This window comes from Lissotriton helveticus, chromosome 3_1 (genome assembly GCF_964261635.1).
Source record: "Lissotriton helveticus chromosome 3_1, aLisHel1.1, whole genome shotgun sequence".
Classification (NCBI taxonomy): Eukaryota; Metazoa; Chordata; class Amphibia; order Caudata; family Salamandridae; genus Lissotriton; species Lissotriton helveticus.
The window spans coordinates 1,984,981,000-1,985,005,857 of NC_136061.1; the positions used below are offsets into that span (position 1 = coordinate 1,984,981,000).

General features: G+C 43.2%; 1 protein-coding gene across 1 annotated transcript in view; it reads right to left on the reverse strand.

Annotated features, from left to right (window-relative positions):
• Nucleotides 1–24,858, reverse strand: part of SYNM (synemin) — an 84,728-nt gene that overhangs the window by 30,725 nt on the left and 29,145 nt on the right. The window contains exon 3 of the mRNA XM_078683131.1: nt 2,768–2,841. Within this exon, the coding sequence (XP_078539257.1) occupies nt 2,768–2,841 (74 nt within the window). The remainder of the gene's footprint in view (nt 1–2,767; nt 2,842–24,858) is intronic.

Consider the following 24,858-nt stretch of genomic DNA (forward strand, 5'->3'; position numbering starts at 1 on the left):
CTCCGAGGCTCCAGGGCTCCGAGGCTCCAGGGCTCCAGGGCTCCAGGGCTCCGGGGCTGCAGGGCTCCGGGGCTCCAGGGCTCGGGGACTGCAGGGCTCCGGGGCTCCAGGGCTGCAGGGCTCTGGGACTGCAGGGCTCCGGGGCTCCAGGGCTGCAGGGCTCTGGGGCTGCAGGGCTCCCGGGCTCCAACCAGGCCGGGGAGATCAGGGAGTCTGCCCAGGAACGAGGGACCCCTGTCCCGGGCACACAGACCCTCATGACGCGCCCCCGTTTTCCACAAATTTTTTTCCAAAATTCTGCGTAGTGTGCGTAGTGGCACTACGCAAACTACGCCCAGCCCTACTTATTATAAAGGCCGCGTGCGGAGACCTAGCTTGCACGTAATGTGATAAATTAAGGAGTAATGTTCGCTAGCTCATTTGAAGCACAGGGATGCTTTCCTTACAGCTGCATTAACCAGTTTAAGTTGTGACATTTTAACGCACCATACAAAGACTTACCAAACTCTTTTGCTAACATATCGCTAACATATTTAGTAACAGTTGTAACACTTGAGATGAAAAGCCTTCACCATCTCAGCATTTCCATTTTAAGCAGGAGGCCTCTTGCTTATAATGGTAGGGCTAAGATGTTGAAGGTTTTGCATGTTTTTTTCCTAGGAAACCGAGTTCACGCCTTTGAGACAGGGAGTCATGGATTTAGAGACAAGGGCATGTACTGGGTGTCCTCAGAAAAACATGATGCAGCATGTGCATGTTTTTTGCATGAACATGGGGTAATGGGAATTTAAGTCGCACTGCGGTATGTCACTTTTTCCCATGTTAAAAGTGACGCACCGGTGGCACAAGGGGGCAAAATATGTACAGGCGTGCTCAATGTAAAACACGGTGCCATTTACGAGTGTTAACATATATAGAGAAAAGACAAATCTCACCCTATACTTCAAAATTAAATATTAATTACAGAGCACAACCACAAGTCAGTCAACTGACCTTGTTGTCAGTTAGTTTTAATGAACACTGCACCATGCAATAATATAAAATATGTAACCATATGAGTACAAAAAGGCAAAAACACAAATGATCTTGGTTGTGTTGAGACAAAGTATGATGTGTTGTTGAAGACAGCCAGTACGTGTTTTGTCATGTAGACGACTTTTTCAAGGCTTGATAATACAATGGTAGAGATGGTGGGAAGTTTGTTTGGATCCCTTGGTTATTCGGGACAAACGACAACAATGGCGGTAGTCCAACAATTCTGGTTACATTTCTAGTATTCAACTTCGGAACACTTTTCCTGATTTATAATCCTACACAAACGGTGCGTGTTGGGTAATGTTATTTTTCAGTAAATCCAATTTTCATGTACCGATACGTAATCTTGTAAATAGTAGGAAGTCAATAATGCTTGTCTAAGTAAGTTGAGGCTGAGAAGCCATGTTTCTGAAATGTATAAATAGTAAAGCTGTACTAAACCGGGCGTATGATAGGGTGTCCCGCTAATACGGTTTAGTGGGACACGTTATCATATGCCCGGTTTCGTACAGAAATTTAACCAGAATTGTTGGAATACCGCCATTGCAAAAGAGGGAATGTAAATAAATAAATAAAACCATTTACCATGCTGTTGCCGCATTGCCAACTCGGCAATGCGTTGAGCGCAATGTAAGTGGCTTTATTTATTTATTTATTTATTTTACATTCCCTATCTGGTCGTTTGTCACTTTCACCCCTCACCCCCGCCTCATCACGCTTACCTGCACAAGCCGCCACTGGTTGAATGCAATCTGAGATATGCTTATTGTTATGATTGAAGGAGGGTCGTGGGGGAGGGGAGGATGATGTCATATGTGATCTCATCCATATCAAAAATATGTAGTTTGAATGGGTAGGCGACAGAAATCCAACACACGCCAATGCTTCAAAGTGTGTAGCATTTTACAACTTATCTCGACAAACCACTGTCAATGTTCAATGTGCAGTAACAATTGTCAGGGCTAATGAGGGAGGGAGGATTAACACATGCACCTAACTTGCCCACAATGCACCCTTTGGCCCTTATCCAAGGCTTTGGTGAAGTTCACAGATGATCAATCCAGCGGCATTGCCCCATTCTTTTACACCTTCCTGGTCTTTTAAGTTAGCGCCGCTAAATTGTGCCAGGTGAACCGATCTCTTTCTAAAACATTGTGGATCGTAGAAAGCTCTTTGTTCACAAATCCAGGGGCTAGGTCCACTGGCCTTAGGATAGCTATTAAACATTTTAGCATTGCTATCAAACATAAACTCTTTTTTCTGGATAACAAATAATACTGATATGTTTATGGTTCACAAAGGATAGCCCTTGGTCGACTGACTCTGGCTGAATTGAAAATATTCACTTAACGGTGTATTCTTTCCAAATAAAATAATACAAACAACTCAACAGCTTATTGCCAAAATCACTTCCTGACAATAGGTTACATTCCCAAAACTTTATGCTTACATTACATTTTGACTGTGCTTTACTTATTTCCCCATTTAAAACACAGCTGATTATTAGTTATCAAATGTTTTCTATGTTTACACAGAATAAGATTTGTTCACATTTTTTCTTTCTCTCATACTTTTAAAAACGATTTGATTAATTTTGTCTCAAATCAAGTAGTAACAGTACCATATTGAGTTTACATTTTTGATGGAATTTAAAACTGATCCTATCAATGATGCGATTAAAACTAATCAAAAAATGCTCTACTCCTGGGTGATATATAAATAATAATTGTACCTTGGGGTATTTTCCTTATTTGTTCTTCGGTCCATGTGAACATCCCCTTGTTAGTTTCACCTTCCAGCAAAGCCCTGTCACAAAATAAATGCACGTTTAACAAGCACATTTAACAAGAGAAATATCAAGCCTAACATAAAATAATTGCCCCTTTTTCAGATTTAACAATGTACATTAAATTCTACTTTTTTCTTCAACATGATAAAATCTTGCTGCTTTCCTCAGGTCTACTGAACATTATACATTATTGTGAATTTTCAAGCATCCTATATTTGGGCGATTGGTGTTCAATAGAAATATACATTTGGGAAAACATAAAGTCAAGTGGTTCACTTTACAGCACAATTTAAATCGAAATCGGATACAAAACCCCAGGTTACTCTTGATTCATTCCATGATTTCACAGACTGAGGCTGGCTTTACCAGTGTTTCTTGATTCTCCCTCGAAAGAAAGTTTGAATAAGCATTGGCAATACAATAGGTCTCGCAATTGCAAGATTTTGAGCTATTGGCATTGTCAATGACAATGCCTTTTATTTATGTGTTTAAAAAAACTGCAATAATAAAAGGCATTTACATTTACAATACTAATAGGTAAACATTTCTAAAATGCAAGACCTATTTCATTGCAAATGCTTTTTTTGTTTACAAGTGTCCCATGCGGCGCTTTCACGTTAATAGAGGCCACAACCCTTTCTTTACTCGAGCCGTGCCTAAAGAAAGATCCGCGGCCACTATTAAAGTGAAAGTGCGGAATGGGGCGCTTTTTCCAAAAAAAGCATTTATTTGATAACCCCTTCTGCGCTGATGACGAGCTCAGCTCGTCATGAGGTTTACCTGTCGTGCGCTCATGACGAGCTGAGCTCGTCATGAACCGCGGGGTTTTAAAAACATCAGCGCGCAGCGTGAAAACCCGCCGCGCGCATGTGGTTAAGCTGACAAACAAATGCTTTTTTTGTAAAAGCGTCGCGTGAAAGTGCGCGTGGCACACTGAATGTTGCAGGAAAGCATGTGGTGCCTGCAGTTAGAGAAACACATTAAAGAAAATTGAGCTTACAGACTAAGTAAGATGTACTGTGTAACAACCGAAGTAAAAGGGCCAGTCCTTATGGGAGGTTACAAATGAAGACAATGCAGTACTAAGGATGGACTAACAAGCCTATTAACGACTCGAAAGCCAGCATTTACGAAGGACAATGACAAAAGCCAATGACAAATATGGGCGGGGAGAGGGCGGAGCTTCAAGTCCATTCTCCAATACAGCATGCCTCGCAGAGCAGCGAATGCGCTGCCCAGGGTAGACCTAAAAATAACTTGAAAATGGTGCTGGCTGCGGATTAAGTTCCATAAGAGTTTGTCCAAAAGCCACATATCTTACAGGAAAGTAAAACTTCTACATCCCATTTTTGAAGTGTCCTGCAGTCAGCATTGTATCACATACTTTCCAAAGTACTTTAGGCTCTTTCATTGGATCGAATTATTGTTTATGTCATTGTTCTGCTTTGGAATCGCTGCTTTCCTCACAATTCTGCTTTTTGTTTGACTGTGTTGGTTCCTTACACACCTAATGTTAGGGGACTATGTATTTCTCTGCCGAGCTTTTACATATTGTTTGTCTGTTAGCCTCTATGTACATGGGCTGTTGTCCTCTTCCAACCCTTTTTCTTAGTTGCTTCCTTCTGATTGCTCAAGATCCCCACTTGCTTAGTTATCTGAATATTTTTCTACCCACGAACCTGTCTTTCTCCTGTTGCTTCTGATCCCCACTCACTTTGTTGTCTTCTGAATAATATTCTCCCCTGCCGCTCCCCCCTTTTCTCCCTTAATGCTGCTCCAGATATCCGCTATGTCCATCGTCTTGTAATGGTAGCCACCAGTGGCCTTGCCAATCAATGCCAGAGGCTTTTAAATCCATCATCATTGACTATGCCAGTGGTGATTAAGGCAATGTTAAAATTATAGATAACATACTTTCAAGGTGGTTGCTGCATTGCAAGACGCAACGGGCGATGTGTTGTCATGTCACACCTACAACGTGTAGAAAACAATGTTTTCTTTAGTTTGAAAATAGCCACCGCATTGTATGACGTGCATTGTAAGATCATGTTGCATTATGCAAAGTGGCGGATAAATGACATGATCATACAACTCGTTGGCCATCGTGAAAATATAGAAAATAATCTTCTGTACTTAACCCAGCTAGCCCAGCATTGTAAAAGCCAATTGCGTTCTTCATTTTCTTACATTATTGTGCTATTGTTCCCTAACAAAACTGCAAACAATGTACCTGCAGATGCTCCGACTGCCCTGTCATGCTACCACCACTGTCCCTTCCTTCTCCCTTTGGGAGCAGGTCTATCAGCACCGAGCAGCTCTAGTATGCTGACTCTGTTTTGACTTTGGGTACATCCTGTGAGGCGCTTAAACTAACAGTGTATCTTTAGTGTAGCTGTAGAGTCTATGATTGTCTTAAACAGAGGCCACAGGCTCAATCCCCAGCACTTAAGCATTTTTTCCTAAAACTACTTTGCGATTTTAGCAATGCTTAAAATTAAGCATTTTCATATTAAGTTTGTGAGAAAGTTCTCAAATATTTTGAAAACAGATTCTGAAGGAAACGCGGCTGCCTGTTTGCACTGCATTAGTAGTATGTGTGCGCAATTCTCAGTGACACAGTTCCCACAGAGCATCCTCTGTGGAAGCATGTGCTTTTACTTTTGCTCTAATAAATAACAATGTTTCTAAGAAAATGTGTAAATGTGAGTTATTGCAAGACACCAATTACTGTTACCTGGAAAGATCAACTTTATCACCAATCCAAACTAAATATCCCTTTCTTTATCCTCAGTGAGACAGTTTGGTTTTGCCACTGCTTGTTGTTCCCTGCCTCTTACATACAGATCATAAGTCATACATAATGGCTTAGAATCTACTGGGAAGGAGCAGTCTGAAAATATGATATGTACCTAAATTACACAGACTCAAGCTTTGGACAGCAGAGCCATCCCTTAGTTTACTGGCAGATAGAGCAGAAACGTCTTATTGGCGTTCTCATAAGCCTGCCATTCTTAGAACATAATTTTGCCATCAACATTAGCTTTCCATTTTTGGCCAGTACATTCCTTTTTACCTAAACAAAATATAATTTTCTTAGAAAATAAACTACTTTGAACTCAAAAACCAGTTTTTATAATGGTTAAAAACATGATTTTCAACCCATAATATCAGCTTCTTTTTGGGGGGGGGGGGGGGGGGGGGGGGAGGTATATATATATTTTTTCCAGACAGCGCATCAATAATACAGAAAAGCCTCTTACAGGATGTTGGAGTATAGCTCCAGCACTAATACAGAAGTAACGAGAAGCTTAAACAACAGTGTCCCTCCCCCCTGCCCCCCAACCACCTTCTCGCCAGACAGTCATCAGGCAATACATATGCAGAACTAAACAAAAGCATTAACACCATGCGTGCGGTGCAGATTTCCGCGGTGCGCTGAAGTTCGCGAAAACCTGCGGTTCATGTGGAAGGGGTTAAGTTCCGTGCACAAATACATTGGACCACCTCACATCCACACCCATTAGAGCATGTCCTGGCTCCGACCCCCATCATCATACGGTACTTCCAATGAGTGATACTGAGACCAACTGCCCCAAATCTTACGGAGCTTTCGAGTGCAGCATCTGCTGGTGTATGTTACTTTTTCCACCATCATATACATGTCCATGCCCCGTCTCCACTGTCATAACATTGGAGCCCAGTAGCGAGCTATATCCCGCTTCACCACTATGAGACCACATAATATCAGCTTTTTATATGCGCCAGGTTCTCTCTCCTGTGCTACAGACACCGAAGCACAGATATTGCTTTCCCCAGCTCTGCGGATGACCCACCGTCATCCACCATGATTAGTTTTTGGTTCTCTAGGTTCATCTTCACAAGTGCATGCATTGCTTCTCTTGCCATGTAGTGCCGCACAAGCCGATGTGTGGCCATCATATGCCGCAGATGCCCAACAAAGGCAAGGTTATCCAAACTAAAATAGGCATGACAACTACATGCCAGAGATGCTTACCATTGATGAAGAATATTTTCCAAAGATGCCACCGAGATGCCAGGGTTCCCAAAATATGAACAGGATGTCTACCATATGCCAATGATACCAAACATATTGGTAATCCTATGCCTTGCTAGGTATGCCCAATAGTTGCCAGACGTGCACGCTGCATGCCAGGAATGCCCACCGTATACCAAGGATTCCGCTCAGAAGTCTAGGATGCCCAGCTTATACCAGAAATGTCCACGAGCTTCAAAACTAACACTCTAAGAGTTCCCACCAGAAGCCAACGGTTCATACTACATGCAGGAATGAGCATCACAGGCCCAGGCACTCTCACACACACAGCGGATTGATACATTGGGGAGAGGAGTTGGCCTAACGGCTAGGGTGGTCGACTTCGAATCTGGGGAACTGGGTTTGAGTCTCGGCAAGGACGCTGAACATTCTGTGATTCTGTGCAAATCACTTAATCTCCCCGTGCCTAACACAAAAATGAATGCGTCCTCATGCAACGCAACTGGTGCTATGGAAAGCGATCTGATACCTGATACCTTCAGGTCAAGTTTGCGCTATATGAAACTCCAGAAAAAAAAATATGTACAGGTGAATGCAAAGACACATATACACAATGAGAGAAACACACATAGACACACGTGTATTCACATACACATGGGTGCACACACATAGGTACATATATACAAGGGTGTGGCTTCCAATGGCACAGCAGGTTTAAAGGCACCGGACCTAGAGGTCTGAGGGACCACTTAACCCTGATTATTACTGTATTTTGCAATTCAAACAGCAGCCAGGGATACACTTCCATTTCTTGCACTAAGACCCATGACACATTTTTATTTTATTTATTTTTTATTTAAAAAGGTTTTATATAGCGCTACTGGACCCAGGAGTATCAGAGCGCTTTACAAGGTAGGTTAACACATCAAAATAAAAACACAGGATAAGGCATTTTTATCTGCTCATACCACATTAATGTACTTTTTTTAAAACAAGCCAGAAACACCCTTAAAATACAGTTTTATTGAAGTTATGGTTTTAAACAAATCAAAAGCTCCCTGAAAGTGGCCAGTTATGGTTAACTACGCAAAACATAACACATTCTCGAAAGGTTTTTAAAAATGCATAAACTGTACAAGGAATCACACTACATCTCTCCCCCTCCTCTTAGATTTAAATGCAGGAAACAGATTTCATAATAGAACGATTGGGATGAGTGTGGTAGGCTCCAGCTTGTTTTACCCAGCAAGGCCTTCATCTTACTTTGGCCAGGAATATCGTTATTGTATTTCTGCTCCCACAATTACCAATACAACAGATACTGGTAATTTTGACATGCAAGAATACTTAAATATTCAGAATAACCCCTGGGGGTTCCCTAAAAAATGTGGACTAACAGAGGGATTTGAGAGTACTGCACCCAATTTGTACGGTTAGGGCACATTTTTTACTCATTTCCCACCAGGACATCTCACCAGTTTGTAGCTTTTGAATCCTCTCAAAAGCTACAAATTGGTGAAATGTTCGCTTCAAAATCTGGATAATTTGGGGAAATATTTACATGCAAGTTGAAAACATATATTTTTTAAACTGCATGGGAGAGCTTAGTGTGGTGCATGAATAAGGTACCAAGATGTGGTATCCCATATAGCTTGTTTATTGATAACATGGGCCCAACAACAGGAGCCAGGAGAGACGCACCTCTCCTCTCCACACTGAACAGTTCTCAGGTGACCACTCTAACACAGACATTCTACGTCTTCCCATTCTGCTTCACTCTCCACTATCCTCATTACACCATCCTACCAAAGAAACTATGTCACCACATTGAGGCACAGTTGTCAACAAGGAACCCGAGCATTTGTTAGTTACCACGGTCCTCCTTCACCACTGCAGCAGGTCACTGCTGCACTGTATCTTGTTTGCAGTTGCTATCAGGATCAATCAATCAATGTGGATTTATACCCAGGCGCTTGTAGGTCCTGAAGGCTTATTCGAACAGCTACGTCTTGAGGGCCATTTGGAATTCCAGAAGTGAGGTGATGGTAAAAGGGAAGCAGAGCATAGTATTCTTAATGGTTGGTGGAAGTTCAGGCGGTGGTTAATGTAAGTGCGTCCTTGGTTGTGTAGAGCCTTGTGTGCTTGGGACAGCAGCTTGAATTGGCATCTCTTCGGTAGATTGTTGTCAATTATGATTCCAAGGTTTCTGGCATGGTTGGAGGGAGTGGATGTGGATGTGGGTCCTAGGTCAAAAAGCCACCAGTAGTCGGCCCATGTGTTGCTGCTGTTGCCAAAGATCAGTACTTCCTTCTTGTCTGTGTTCAGCTGCAGGCAGTTGTTCTTCATTCAGTGGCGACATTTGTCATTCCTATGGGGAAGTTGATTCTGGTTGTGGTGGAGTTGTTGATGATTGAGAGGATGAGTTGGGTGTTGTTTGTGCAGGAAATAATATTGAGACTATGGGATCTGACGATGTTGGCCAGCGGAGTCATAAATGAGTTGAAGAGCGTGGGACTGAGGGATGAGCCTTGGGGGACACTCCAGGTGATCTCCTTGGTTTCAGAGGTGAAAGGTAAGAGGTGAATCCTCTGGGTTCTTCCCGTTGAGGAAGGAGGTGATCCATCTGGGTTTGTCCCCTTGAATGCCAATGTGGTGGAGTCTTTTGATCAGTGTGTGGTGTGATACGGCTTTAACAGCTGCTGAGAGGTCGAGAAGGATTAAAGCTGCTATTTCTCCTCGGTCGAGGAGGGTTCGGATGTCGTCGTGGCTGTGATCAGGCGGTTTCGTACAGTGATTGCTGTGGAAGCTGGATTGGGAGGCATCGAGTAGCTGGTTCTGCTCCAGGTGTGTTATGAGTTGATTGCTGATGATCTTTTCCAGTACTTCTGCGGGGAATGGGAGCAGGGAGATTGACCAGTAGTTTTTGAGTTCACTGAGGTCGACAAAGGGTTTTTTGAGTAGTGGTCTGACTTTATTGCATTTTCAGGCGTCTGGAAATGTTGTGGCAGTGATAGAGGTGTTGAGTAGGGTGGTGAGTTCCTGGCTGATCCTTTGGTTTTCGAGGTTCAAGATGTGGTGTGGGCTTGGGTCTGTGGGAGCTCCCGAGTGGATGGATTTCATGGTGGAGGTGTTGCCCTGGGTGGAGAGGATACTCCAGGTGGCCAGTGTCTGGTTCGTGTTGGCTACGGTGGTGACATATCTGTTGAGGAAGTCCGTAGGTATGGTTTGGGTTTCGAAGTTTCTGTATATAGTTGTGATCTTACTGTGGAAGAAGTGGGTGAGGGTATCACACAGCTCCTGTCTGTGAGGGCGTGATGTTGTTTTAGCTGGCAGCCGGGTTGGAGAATTCCTTAATAATGTTGAAAAAGTTCCTTGGTGTTGTCGCCGCTGGTTTTAATGCACGTGGCAAGGGCTGTCTTCTTTGTTGCCCTCAGCAGGTGGTGGTAGAGGTTGAGGGAGGTCTTGAACGCTGCCCTGTCGGAGGTGTCAGTGCTGGTGCGCCATCTCCTCTCCAACTCTTTGCTGCCGCTTTCGGCTGTTCTGAGTTGTTGGGTGCACCAGCTGACTTTTTTGGAGGATTTTCTCTAGATGTTGCTCTTGATGGGGACGATGCTGGCTGCAAAATTAGTGATCCAGCCGTTGAGGTTTTTCGCTCCCTGTTCGAGACTGGTGGCGGAAGCAGGGTTGGAGGTGTTGAAGGTGTTGTAGGTATTCACCTAGCTGGTTTCTGAGATTTTGTTCCACCTCCAGTGGGGGGCACTGGTCAACATCGGGGTGGCATTGCGGGGGCTGGATATACTTACTGGACGGTGGAGAGATTGGTCCATGTGAATTATGTGAAATGGCTGTATTTGACGGGTGTGCTGGAGCTGAAAATTGGGTCCCGCATGTGTCCTGCGATGTGTGTAAGGTTGTGGATAATCTAGGTCAATCCAAGGTTGCTCATACTGTCGAGGAGGTGTGCAGTGTTTTTGTCATTGGGGTCATTGATGTAGGTCGCCAATGAAGAATGTAGTCCTGGAGTCTAAGGCCAGTGGCGAAATGAAGTCTGCCATGGTGTTGCAGAAGCTGGAGCGTGGGCCTGGGGGTCGGTATGCTAGGGTGCCTCTGATGGTTGTCTTGTCGTCCATGTGGAGCTTGAAATTGAGGAGTTCCATGGGGTTGGTGGTGTTGGCGGTGGTGTTGGTACACTTTATGGTCTCTTTGTGGATGATGGCTGTTCCCCCATCCGACTTGTTGGTGCAGTCCTGGTGAGTGAGGTCCAGAGGTCGTGGTGCTGGGCATGGTTCAGGCACTGAAGGGCACAGATGGGCTTGCCTTTGGCGCACGCTGCACCCGCTGAATGCGTCCACAGTGCAGTCACACTGTGTCCTGCATTAAGTAGGTCTTGGTGTGGGAGGGATACAAGGCAGCTGTAAGTAAAAGAGGTTTAACCACCTGCCTTTGGGAAAAGAGTAAAGTGAAAGAAGAAGGGCAAAATGTCAAAAGAAAATGTAAACCCTTCTCTTATCTCAGCCAGGAGCCAGTGGCAATACCAACTGCCCAGCTATTTGACAAGGCTAGGAGGGTCGTACACCAGGGTGCTCTGACCTGGCAAAAATATAACAAAAGTTGATACTCTCCCCTGCTTTTGGACTGGGAAGGCAACAGGGTGCCATGGCAGTCATAAGTCACATAAATTATGAATGGAGGTATAAACACTTAATTTTAAATGGTCATTTAATCATAAACTTCTCTTACCATTTTCAATTTCCTAATATATATTAATGGATATATTCGTAATACACACATGGGTACTGACCAGTTAGAGTTTCACCTCTAACTTTGTAATGGCTACATGAAAATGACCCAAACCAGCAAAAGGCATGCGTTGCACTACATGACTCACCCAACAGTCACATCACTGGAAAATGCAAAAGCGATTGACAGAAATTACGATTTTGGAAATCTCGATAGCCAATGTGTACAAAAGTGTTTGATATATGCCATGGCAAAGAAAATGAACGTGGCGCAATAACACGTTCTTCACAGTAACTAATAAACACACTTTCACATATTTACTACAACAGCGCAAAGGTCAATTCCCAGATTATTAACATAGTACAGCTCAACTGACATTAGAAAAACACTCTTTGTGCTGCACAGATTGCTTATAACAAATATTCTGCACAGTGGAAAAAATCTTCTTATAGTGACAAGTCCTCTTGTGGTTTGTGGCTAAGCCTTATTGCACACATGTAACCCTGTGCACCCTGATTTTGTTTACAAAAAAACTCTGGTTAAACAAATACACATGAAAAAGTGCTAGATGCATCATTCTCAACCTTTTTACTTTTTAGCTGCTCCTACAAACCAAGATAAAGATTCAACGTAATTTTTAGTATACAATTTCGAATTCCTTCATATTTACAGAGTATTTTAAAATTAAATATATTCAATGTTGCTTTTTCATGTATATGTACATGCTAATAATATTTAAATTCTACATATTTGCGGACCCCTGGGTAGGCATCACAGACCTCTGGAGGGTGTCCATATACCACAAGCTTACGAATCACTGGCATAAACCAAATATGCAGAGACACGGTGTATAATATTCTACCTATTAAGGGGAAAAAGAGGTATTATGACCTACTCAAGGCTTCGCCACTGGTGAGTCTTTGCCCCTGCCCACACTTAACAACGGAAATAAATAAAGTCAGAAAAGGGAAACCTGTCAGGAAGGCATCAGATTTGCAACTGTTCCTGTTCAAAACACTAAAGCAGAGCAGGCCGCAGTTTGTCATGGCAATTATCTAATGCTTTGAGGCAATCTCTCACTTCTTGCAGCGTTAAAGATAAGGGTATCAGCTATCCATGACAACCATCGTTGTCTTCCTTTTAATAAAATGCTGCCAACAAAAGAGGTTCCTACTTCCTGATTACCAAGACAAGAATATTCTAAGACAACTGGTAATATTTTGGGGCATTCAGTGGTCATAGCTATTTGCACAGAGGGTCTTTTCTCTGAAAGAGGAGGACATCTCTATTTATGCAGTGTTTACTCTTTAGCACTCTGTTAGCATTTATGATGGACGATCTCTCTGTAAGCATTATGGTGCTCAGCCAACTAAGAGTTGCTAAATGCAACGTTTTGGCTTTAATTCAACAAGCTAATGCATTCTGGGAGATGATCAGTCTTGAAGAACACAATAGAAAGTGCAACCCCACTGATGTATGTGGACTAAGACACAATTGCTGGGTGCGCAGAGTATCTCTGAACGTACTTGCTGCAGCGCCAACCTTGTAGCTGGATGGAAATTGGTATTTTCAACCATTGAACATTTGCCCACAGGCCACAAAGTATGTCTGTGGTGTGACCAAGGGCTGCACTGATTCCAGAATGGTGGCTGTGGGGGTTCTGGGTGGGTCAGGGATTGTTTAAGGCGGTCTAAAAATTGTTAAATAAACAGGCAAGCATTGACTTGCAGGTTCATAAATGCTTGCTCGTTTATTTAAAAAAAGTCTGAACATTAGTGCTCAGCAACCAAACAGAAGATTGTGCTGCTGTTCACCAGGGGTGCCTCATGTAAAGGTCAAGAGGGGGGCAAGCGGCCCCCGGGCCGTACTTTGAGTATCACTGCCTACATGTTCTGTGAGTGAGTGATTCTTGATGTGGGCCATTACACCTCTCTTACAGTCACCAGTTCCCACCGGGCCAAGCACCCCCACAGTTCATTAACTCCTTCCAGCTCCACCTAAATTTGATCCTAGATCTGATTCAAATAAGAAACTAATGTTATTGATACACATAAAATTATGGGAGTGGTCTTCAAAGTTACAACAATTGTAGGCCTGGGTGGAGTTCACCGAGTTGCACTACGCAGAAGTATACAAAGTGACAAAAAAACTCTGCTGCGCTCCTTGGAGTGAGGTAAGTTGCACCGCTTTTTAGTGCAGGGCGTTTGTCCCATGCTGTAAAATCAGCTTGAATGATACCACGCGCAGCGCATGAATGCACAGCTTCTTTCTGCCACTCGAGTAGATGTTCTACTGGAGCGGCAGCTTCCTCAACGTCAGCAGCAGATTTCTCAGTAGTAGCAACCTGCCGCTACCCCCAGCGTTCAGAAATCTCACCTGGAGGTGGTCTAGCTTTGGATTTTCCTCGCACGCCAACTTAACATTGACGAGCAGCGAGAAAGGAAAAATTATGCTCTGCACAGCTACGCAGAGTTTTTGGGAACTCTGCGCTCTACGCGGAGTGGGAAGAACTCTGAGTTTAACGTCCAAGCCTAAACAATTGTAGCCCCATTGCATAATTTACAGTTGCCAGTATTGACACATGTGTATTTAAATATTTGTAATTCTAAGCAAACATGCACATGTTTTTATTTTTCTCCACAGGGAAAATATTATCCCATCCTCTTCCTTTACTGCTTAAACTGCTTGTGAAAACCTACAAATTCACCAGTTTGTTGGTGTTCACCAACTTTCCCTAGCAAGAATACCATGAAATCCACACTCCTAACTATGAAAGCAGATTTACTCCCTACGATAGGTCGCACTACATAGGTGTAATTATATTTGTGAGAAAATCAGTTTATGAGCGTAAAGCCATGCTCTCTCAATTCCAAATGTAAATCTACACTCCAAAATCATGTACTTTGAAAAACCAAGTTGAATATAAATGCACAAACGGCTATATGAATTGGGCACACATCATGTACCTTCAAGATAACTAGTAAGGAGCATAATCTGGCATAACTTCAAAACTTAAAACACGCTTATTCCTGATTTTCTCTTTCACTATACGATGCTATTCCTGCACATTTTAATATTTCTTTAAACAAAATTATTTTTTAATATTACAACTTTTAAGATAGTATAGCATTACAAGAGAGAGAAGAGTCCTACAATAACATTATTTTAGAGACTTAAATGTTAACACTAAACTTAAATTCATTCTCACCCTCGCCGCCCTCTTTCACTATTTGCCCACTCTTAAGGTGGGTGCCTGCCACTCTGTGTATTTGGGAAACTCTCACTGTTACGGCCAGAGCTGTATCTGTTTCGCGTAAAATAAGCTTGCAATACTGCTGTGTGTAGGTGTGCATGTTATTGTGTGTGAGGAAGCTACGCACTGTTGTGTGTGCTGAATATATGAGAGAATTATGCAACGCTGCGGCTTGTGTTGTACCTGTTCTGTGTGTTTGAAGCACGCTTGCCTTCCCTATTTACTGTAAAGTGTGTGTGCACACGTGCAATCATTCAGTTGTGCTCCAATCCTCTACATCATGGGTACTCCTAAACATTTGCCCACAGGCCACAAAGCATGTCTGTGGTGTGACCAAGGGCTGCACTGATTCCAGCATGGTGGCTGTGGGGGGTCTGGGTGGGTCAGGGATTGTTTAAGGAGGTCTAGAAAATTGCTAAATAAACAGGCAAGCATTGGCTTGCCGGTTCATAAATGCTTGCTCGTTTATTTAAAACAAAATTGTGCTCAGCAACCAAACAGAAGATTGTGCTGCTGTTCACCAGGGGTGCCTCATGTAAAGGTCAAGGGGGGAGCAAGCGGCCCCCGGGCCGTACTTTGAGTTTCACTGCTCTACATGTTCTGTGAGCAAGGGATTCTTGAACTGTTGCTTGAGGAACCAATCTGATGACTTAGTAAAGCTCAAGAAAACTTTCTGTATACAAAAGTTGAAAGTATTGCCTTTGTCAATCCTTGTGTGAAGGTTAGTTCCTAAATTAACCCCAAATCAGAATTAATTGTAAGCACTGCATAGAGATGAATGAGGACTCAGGCTACAGAAGCAGGGAAAGAGTTAAAGTCCTGTGCAGATGGAAGATGGGAATGTGGATACTTTCACTGTTAGCAAAACAGTTGTTCAGTTGCTAGAGCAATGTATGAAGTCACTAAAAATAAGCTCCCAGAAAGGCATTGTATATGGCAAAGGGCAGCGGCGAGGCAAGCGAGCCAAGCTCAGAGCTGCAAATATTACAGCCGAAAATAAGCTATGAGGCGGTCCGGGGGGGGGGGGGTCTGGATCCAGCTCAGCTTTCTATTGTACGTGCTACAATTTATGTGTTTAAAGGGAAAGATTCCTGTAATTTCAATTCAAATTGTGCGCACTCTCCAAGGAAGACATGCGCCTTGGTGAAGATTGACACAGAGCATGGACAGGGGCAGCTGACTTCCCAAAAGAGGATTTGGGCAGGGACTAGCAGAATCGAAATGGTGACCATATGGCATATAATCAACCCCTATATGCACCCACCCACAGAATCCCGGTCTTTTAATTCTAGTTTCACATTTAACAAAGAAAGGCATTCTGAAATATGCAATCATGATGCATTTAAAACAAACAAATTAATAGGATTAAAGTACCAGACTATAACAGTTTAACAAAGGACTGGAGATAATGCACCCCAGCGATATAGAGCCATGTGGTGAATCTAATTCAGAGTAAAATGATTCTATCAAGTGTGAAGGGTTAGTTATTTTCCAAAATACCCCTATGTCTGGCCCGGGACACATCCATAACTGTCTGTGGGCCACGATGCATTGATACATGTGCGTTTGTTGCCCATCTCCACCCACAGGCATCTATTTTAAACTGGGCCACTAAGCACATGGCCCACGTAGTGCTCTCCACTATTCCTGATGCACAATCTTACATTTTTTCTTTGGTCTGATCCATTGAACCCACTCTGTTCTCCATCACTTCCTCAGCTCCTAATGCTTATTGCTATGTTAAACTCTTATCTGCTTTCTTTTTTTCTTGGCTTTTAACATAGGTCGATATAGTTTGTTATCCATTTCTACGTTAAACTCTCCCCTTCATGGGCATCTTTTGGACTGTCCCTCAATAACTATCCTACAACGTTTCTGACCACTCTTAATGAGCACGGTGACGTTGATCTTTACTCTCATCCCTTTATTTCTTCAGCCCCCCACCCCCAAACTTTCCATGCTTGATTTTTTACACCACCTCTCAGCTCCTTTATAGTTGCTTTTTAGCAACCGTTCATATCTTTCTCTTCTTTCCTTATTTTATACATTCCACAGCTCTTGTCAGTTGATTTTCTGCCTGCCTATCAGTTTTGGATGTCCACCTGATCCATGAATCAAATTATCTCCAGAACTGAAATCTTCCTTCTCCTCACCAGTCTTCCCATTGGCCACCCTTCTGTCTTCTCCATTCCCTCCCTATCAGATTCATCTTCTGTTCTGAGCTTCAGCATGTTTCCATTTATAATAGTCATGCATTGGGTCTACTTCACATTCATGCCACTTTCAACTTTTGTTTGTAAAACTGGACCTTTTTTATCCTCCTCACTTTCAAACTCCTTTTCCTATCCCGTCGAGTCTCTCTCCTTTGGAGTTTTCGATACTCTATTCGCCTGTTTTTTTCTATGCACTCCTTGTTATTCAATATTTCCAAAAAACCTCCTTCACTTTTGCCTTACCTATATTCCAGTTAACCCCTACACCATTGTTCCTGTTGTGTTGCTCCCTATCCCTTTCCACGTTCCTATGCCTGCTCTTCAGCTCTGTGAAGGGTAGGGTCTGGTTCCACCTTTATGAGTGCCCATGTATCTTTCACTTCACCCTCCCATAGTCTTTACTTTTATTCCCAAGGTCCCTTTATATGCTCCCTCCATTGTCTCTTTGTTGCTCCTGCTCCTTCATCTGTAAAATCTTTTCACTCTGTTGTTCCCTCTTTACCGTTAATTGTTTTTTAACATCATCATCATCACACTTGCATAGCATTCAAGTACAGATTGAAAAATTACCCAAACTCTGTTTTTATCAATCTGTGGAAGCTTAAAAAATCAGTCGAAGAACATTGAACAGTTTATGCATTGCAAGGACCACTTGCCACCAGGCACTTTCACTTACCTCCAGTGGAGGCATAGCATAAATCAAGGCTCAAGAAAAATTCAACAAAGGATCAGATAAAAGTAACTCAATAATTGACAGTGCACTCCATTTGACCAGATGGAAAGACAAGCAAAACTGTTCAAAAGACCTCTGCACAAGTCACATGAAAGGCTGCATAAAGCAAGGGCACCACTGAGTTCTGCTGCAGCCCCACAGTCCATAATACTAAGATCCATTAGCATGCTTACCTCAAGCAGCTACCTTCTTGACTTGTCTTTCGGCTCATAACTTGTTAGGGGCAATTCCTCCATCAGAGCTCTGGGGCTGCGCCACTCTAAAATTCCAACATGGAGGAGTGGCTCCTCCGCTATGCATGACCATCCAAACTATTCATGCACACTCTGCCCTGCAATGCAGGCTGCATGGAGAACATGTCCACCTTATAAGCCCCTTGCTGGGCGCCGTCCCAGCCAATCACAATGCTACTTGCAGTATTGTGATTGGCTTAGGGGCGGGAGCTTGGCTGCCCGCTTCCTGTTCCTGTAGGAGGCAGTAGAGCAGGAGCCGAGAAAACGCGCGACCCGGCCTCAAGTACCCCCACGCGACCTCTGCCATGACCCCACCTCCCTGCGCGACCCCACCTCCCCACCCGCGAGCCATGAGGGCCGCGACTGACAACATGTTGACTACAAAACACATTTAACAGATTGATTTCATTAGCGATACAGTTGTATCTCTAAACAAATCGATGTATTTAAGTCTGGGCTGCCTGTCCCATGCTGCCTACCCCACCTAGCTCTGAAGCAGGAGACAGAAGACAGGAAGTAAATCACATTTCTGTAATGTGACGCACAATGTAGCGTTTATCTTTCTAAAGCCTTCAATTGCCATGGTAGTCTATAGTGGTATCCACTGTAGGACCGTGATGCTGTCAGAGTCATGATTTCAGGCATTATAGACTGCATCCTTGTCTGAGGCCAAACGTCGGAAATTCAGAGGCAGAGATTTCATCCTTTCCCGTTTGTCACAGGTTAGGACTAGATGTGAGCACCGTACATGAGCTTTGGCACCTTGTCCACAGTAATGGTAAGTGTTAACGCTAAACTTGTATTAGGTATAGTGTGCTGAGACATCTGGCCATGCTGACCTCCCCCTCGGTGACACCCCAGGCCATGGCTTTATGTCCCTCACCCCTCCAGAAGTGGAACTGCTATATTTGTTCCCTGGTGAAGGTGATCCAAAAGACGAGCAGGGCTTTTGTTCCCTTGCAAAGTTGATCCAAATATCCGAGTCAAGTGCAAAGGGAGAAATATGTGCTTATAGTGTCCTAATTTGTGGAATACCAGATTTTTTTAAAAAACCATTACAAAAATGCTTGAGTATGCATGCCTAGAATATGGCATGCATACTTGCTGCTTATTAAGGTCTTTTTTAATTTGGATTGATCAGCACAATGGTTCTAGAATGTTTTATCCCCGCTTTGGATGTATCTAGATTTTAAAGTCAGTTACATACTTTACCATGCTTGATGTTTGTGATTATGATATACTAGGGATCTGGCTCTGTCACATTGCATTAAAATGTGTCCTTTCTTCGTGTCATTGATGCCAAAAACATGGATTGCTTTACCAACAATGAATGTTAAAAACATTAGGTAATGCATGTGAGCAGTTTAGTTCCTCTTTTATTACATGTGTATACTTGATCATGCATTCCCAAAGAGTGTTAGTTATTTCCATCATGATGTGTTTTTGTGGTTTTTTTTGTGCATCTTATTATTTTTGTACAGTGTATACTTTGAGTCATGGCAGATGTTTACGAGGGGCCCTGTTGAGAGGTCTGGCGCTGAGGTTGAAAGGCAGTGCAAGCCTCTCATAGTACCTATCAGTGGGTTTCCCACTCTGCAGAGCACAGAGAAAATGTTTATGAGGAAAGAGTAAAAGAAAGTGGTTATATGTGTGTGAGGGCAGTGTATGTTTAGGGGCGGTGAAGTGAGGGAGATGCAAGGAAGTACATTCAAGGGAGAGTGTAAAGAGGCTGCTGAATCAATCAATCAATACATTTGTAAAGCACACTACTTACCCGTGAGGGTCTCAAGGATCAGGGGAGGGGGGGGGAGGGAGTGCTGCTACTGCTCGAATAGTCAGGTCTTGAGGAGTCTTCTGAAGGTTAGCAGAGGAAAGGGATGAGTTTGAAGATGTGCAGATGGACAGAATGTGGAGCAAAAAAGGCGTACATATCTAAAATAGAGGGTGCATAACTGAAGACCAATACTCCTTCCACAGGCCTTAATAATATTTAATTCGCAGTCTCACAATTTCACAACTGAAACATTTCCAATGTTAATTATTGAGGACAAATCATTGTTGTTACTCATATATCTTAAACAGCTAACAGGAACTGACAAAGCAACAGTCCGGCAGGTTTCAGGTGTATGTCTCAGTTGTTCTGTTATGCATCTGGATGCAATAACAGTTCAAAGAGAAGCCAAAATACCAGTTGGGTGACACACTATGGAGATCATAGAAATGTATTTTACATGTTCCCTTTAAGAGACCACCACGTTTTCTCATCCAAATAAAAGACCTGTCTGTACATATTTCTACATGACTGATTGCTGCCACCAGCTGTGGGAACTTCCTAAAGCCCGATATTTTGTTTTCTCTCTGAGATGTTATTGCATCCAGATATATGACACAACAACTGACATACACCTAAAATTGGCGTTGTCAATGGCTGAAACCTGTTTTAATAAGTAACAACCATGATTTGTTATAAATTATTAACAATGGAAATCTTTCCACTACTTTTAAGGTATGCTTTTCTTGTGCTTTATTTTTATGAGGCACACTCTGTGTGCCTGATGTGGGACTCACTGTAATCTGTCAATTTTTTTTGCCAAAACCTAGTATATTATATTCCATTGGTGAAGATGTGTCATCGCTGAGAATCTGGTGAGCTCCACTCCACGTGCTTTATAGGAGCGGAAATACATTTCATAGCAAATATGATTACAAGTTCCAACCCCAGAACTTTACATTTAATTTGGGGGAAAGAGTATATGTGAGCAAGCAAGTTTACCCAACATATCTACCTTTTAGGTCGAACATTCAAAACCTCTTGCATATACTTTAGTATATACTTCTATGTATATGCACTTTGTGGGCTCTGGAGATCAGCCCAAGGACTTGTCTGCTTCCGCTTAGGGACTTTTTTTCTGTTCAACTGCCTCTATTTAACTGTCTTGATAGAAAACGACCAGTAGAGGTCAGTAAAATACCAGAACTGTTTTCTGCTGAGGGACTTTCTTTTTCTAAATATTTCTGGCAACGGCGTTATTTAACTTTCTTGATAGAAAACGAACATCAGGTCAGTAAAATACCAGAATCACTTTAGCATTCTCTAGATTCCAGTCCACAGACATTGCCTTCCACGAGCACCCGTAGATAATAATATTTTTTTCAAATCTTGTATTTACAGTGATATGACCACCAAAGGCCCTGATTTTATATTAAAAACAGAGCTATGGACTATACCATTTCCCGCTGAAAGGCAATATTTCGCTCCATGTGTTCCCATACCTGGCGTGTCGTGCAGTTTGGTGCTTACTTTCCCTCCATGTTAAAGAACAGTAGATGTTTCATCACCCAGGCTAATGAGCTGCATAGCTAAATACATATAAGGTCAAAAAGGCGAGACCGATTGCATTGCAAATGCTTATTATTCAGTGGAGCGCTGATGCTATGGATGCAGGTCAGATTGGTAACATTGTGTGTCCTACTAGTCATCTTGAAGCGCAACCGCAATTTTTGAGAGGTTGAGGCATTCATGATACTTTTTCATCCGGTCATAGATATGGTCTAGCAACCATTCCTTCATCCATTCGAAATGGATATTTTCTGATAAATGTTTGATGTAAGCCTGGCTTTCAGGTTCACTTTCTAAGCAGTGATGAATCTAAGTATCATTGGTGTAGGAAAGTAGGATCTGCTTCTTATGGTTACCCCCACTTTTTGCTGATGTCTCACTCTTTTTGGACTAGTCTGTGTGGGATCTTGCTAATCAGGACCCCAGTCTATCTGCTTTCTCCCTTAAATTGCTGTGTATGTACTTTAGGTACACTCCAGATTGAATACTGGGGTACCCATATCAGTCCTTAGTATATGGTACACCATGTAACCAGGGAAAAGGTACCCCAGAGGCCTCCCATGGGCTGAAGCATGTATTATGCCGCCCATGAGAGGCCATTCAAAATGACACAACAGGTCTGCTACAGCATCTGGTGTAAGCTGGTGCTTGCATCACTTACTTAGATATAGGTTCACTATATCTATCTCAATCATTACACTTAAAAACCTGGTCCACACCGTAACCTATTTGCTCTAACTGTGTGAGTTGTATTTGCCAAGGCTTGTTGGTGCTCAAGCTGGACAACAATCCCTCAGCACTCAACATCCTTCATGGGACAGCTCACCTCCGGATCCTGGTCATCCTCGATGTCTCCTGGTCCCCCTGAGCCTGCAGAGTCAAGCATCCCTTCTTCGCACCTGAAGCACCTGACATCAGTGGGCATTCGACTACCGAGCCCCTGGTCACCTGCCGTGACCCAGACTCTGTCCCCTCTGCTTTAAGGTTCCTCTCACCTAGAATCCAGGCTTGGATTCCACTGGACACTCTTCGCCTTCCTGGCAGCAGTACTGATTTGTAGCTCTCCATTGAAAACGACAAAGGTTTCCGACACCACTTGACTCCTATGCACCCCCCTCCTCTGAGATAGGTAACAGGGGTACCTCGGTACTCACTGGTGGGTTGGCTCTAGAACCTCCTATGTTCCAAAGGTTTGCTTGAAGTCCTCGTAGAAGTGTCCTTAAACTTTAACTTTGCAACCGTAACTTTCCTATAGAGTTGTACGGAATACTCGCTCATGTTTCCTCACTGCACCTGTCCTCCGTGGGCTCCCTACATCACTGCCTTGGGTGGTTCCTTTGGATCTGATTCTACGTGCCCTAGGCACTGTGTCTATTGAAGTTGTGATTGTTATACCATTTTTTTAGTATATGGTTCGGTCTCCCCCTGGAGCCCGCTGTGTATTGTGCTACTTACGAATGTTCTATTGATTCAGTATTGTGTGCTTTATGTTCTAATCTCGTGTAGAGATTAGTAGAGACAGTTATATTAATAAATACATATTTTTATATAACTACTGTGTGGTTCTCCTTTCATTTAGTCATTCAGGAGGTGATATTCTGAAAAAAACAAGCTGCTTTACATTCCTTCAAGATTAAGCCTGAAGGCTGCTCTCAACAGCTACCACTCGGATAGCTTTCTAAAGGTTATCCTTGACCTCATACATCATAAGGGTTGTATGGACTGGTACAAGGTGCCCACTTTAATTAGTGAACAGCATATACCAACCCACCTTCTCACAATTGGGATTCATCTGAAATGTAATGTTATGCTTTTTGATCATCAAGGCCAGTAGGTGGTGGCAATCAGAGGTGACAGAAAAGGTCTATCAGTCAAGGTACAAGACATCCCTTTCTTGCTCCTAAGATATTGTAATATTTTGTCTTAGCATCCACTACTCACAAACATGTATCAACTCATCTCAATACTAACATCACATAATTTATATTTATTATGACCAATGTGGATCTATAGCAGAACGGCTTCCAAACACATAAAGAATACAAAGAAATGTTAGAATGCATTAACCCTGATGTTTGCAAGACGTGAGGCATCAGAGTCACAATGGTCCACATAGGTAACCAGGTCATTATTAAACAGCATAAATACGGTGGATGCAAAAATGCAGCCCTACCTAACCCCTTTGTTTAATGTAAATGGATCTGTCATTTCCCCTGCTGGCCCACATCTTACTTGTGCAAAGTTATTGCAGTGGAGTCTCCTATTCATATCCAGTAGGTGACCTGGGACTCGAATGTCATCCATTATCAGCCAGAGGGTGAATATAGGAATGAGGTCAAATGCAGACCATAGTTCTACGAAAAGCAACCACATAGAGGTGCCGACCCCCTAATATAGCAGACTTGTGCTAGGGAGGGATGGCATTCTGTCATTTGCAGGGCCGGACTGGGAACAGAAACCGGCCTGGGTAAACTGCTCAGCTGGCCCCCCTAGTGTGAGGGGGAGTGCAGCCGAACAGTTTGCGACGGCTGGTTTCTACCGATCTTGTTGCAGGAGGCCGATATTGCTGACCCCCGGTAACAAAAACGGCCCACCAGTGGCCCAAAACCAGCCCCCACCCTAGAGGCCCACCGGGGAAACGCCCGGTGCCCGCTATGGGCAGTTTGGCCCTGGTCATTTGCATGGGGCAAAGCCCAATGCAAAGTAGGCAATCACTTTGCTTCTGTGCCCACGCTGTATTACCAACGTGGGCGCAGAGGCAAACATGCCCTTAGGAGGTGCAATGAAAGTGTGCCACAAGAAGCCCTCTAGAGATCCCCAGGCAAGTAGTCACTAATCCCTTTTGAAAGCGCAGGCTGGCTGCCGCCTGCAAAGAGAAACATAGAGAAGCTTTTAAACAGCTGCTCCGTTTCTCACTTCATCACGCTGCCCCCAGGGAAGCGCAAGTTCATGTCAGCTCTGAGGGCAGCGCATTCTTCGTAATAGGGCGCACTTTCCTTGTTTGCATTTGGCGCACATGCTGAAAGGTGCACTGTTGTGCTCAAGCCGTGATCTGGACAGTCTAATTGACTCAAAACGGGATAATCTGAAATACACGCCATCATTGGTCCAAATCGATCCACCTCTCTCGACCTGTACTACCTCCCCGCCTAAGGATCTGTCTTACATGAAAGGCAATTGTTTATAATTCCAAGACAAACATGATTTATATATTTGTCCTGAAGATGATGCCATTTATCTTGTTTTTCGGCATCGAAACGTCATCGACACAATAGGATCATATGTACTGAATATGCTTGTGAATACTATGTACAATGGTCACTCACACTACAATCAAGTCTGTTCACTGATTATAAGTATACAGACCGATTTGCTTGTTCTTGTCTATACTTGTTGTTTTGTCTTGTTCACTGTGGGTCACAGGCTGTGCCCCCTTGACATTACTTTCTGATTGTGTGCATCGCCAAATAAATTCCTGTCCTGCTGGACAAAGGACATCAATACTAT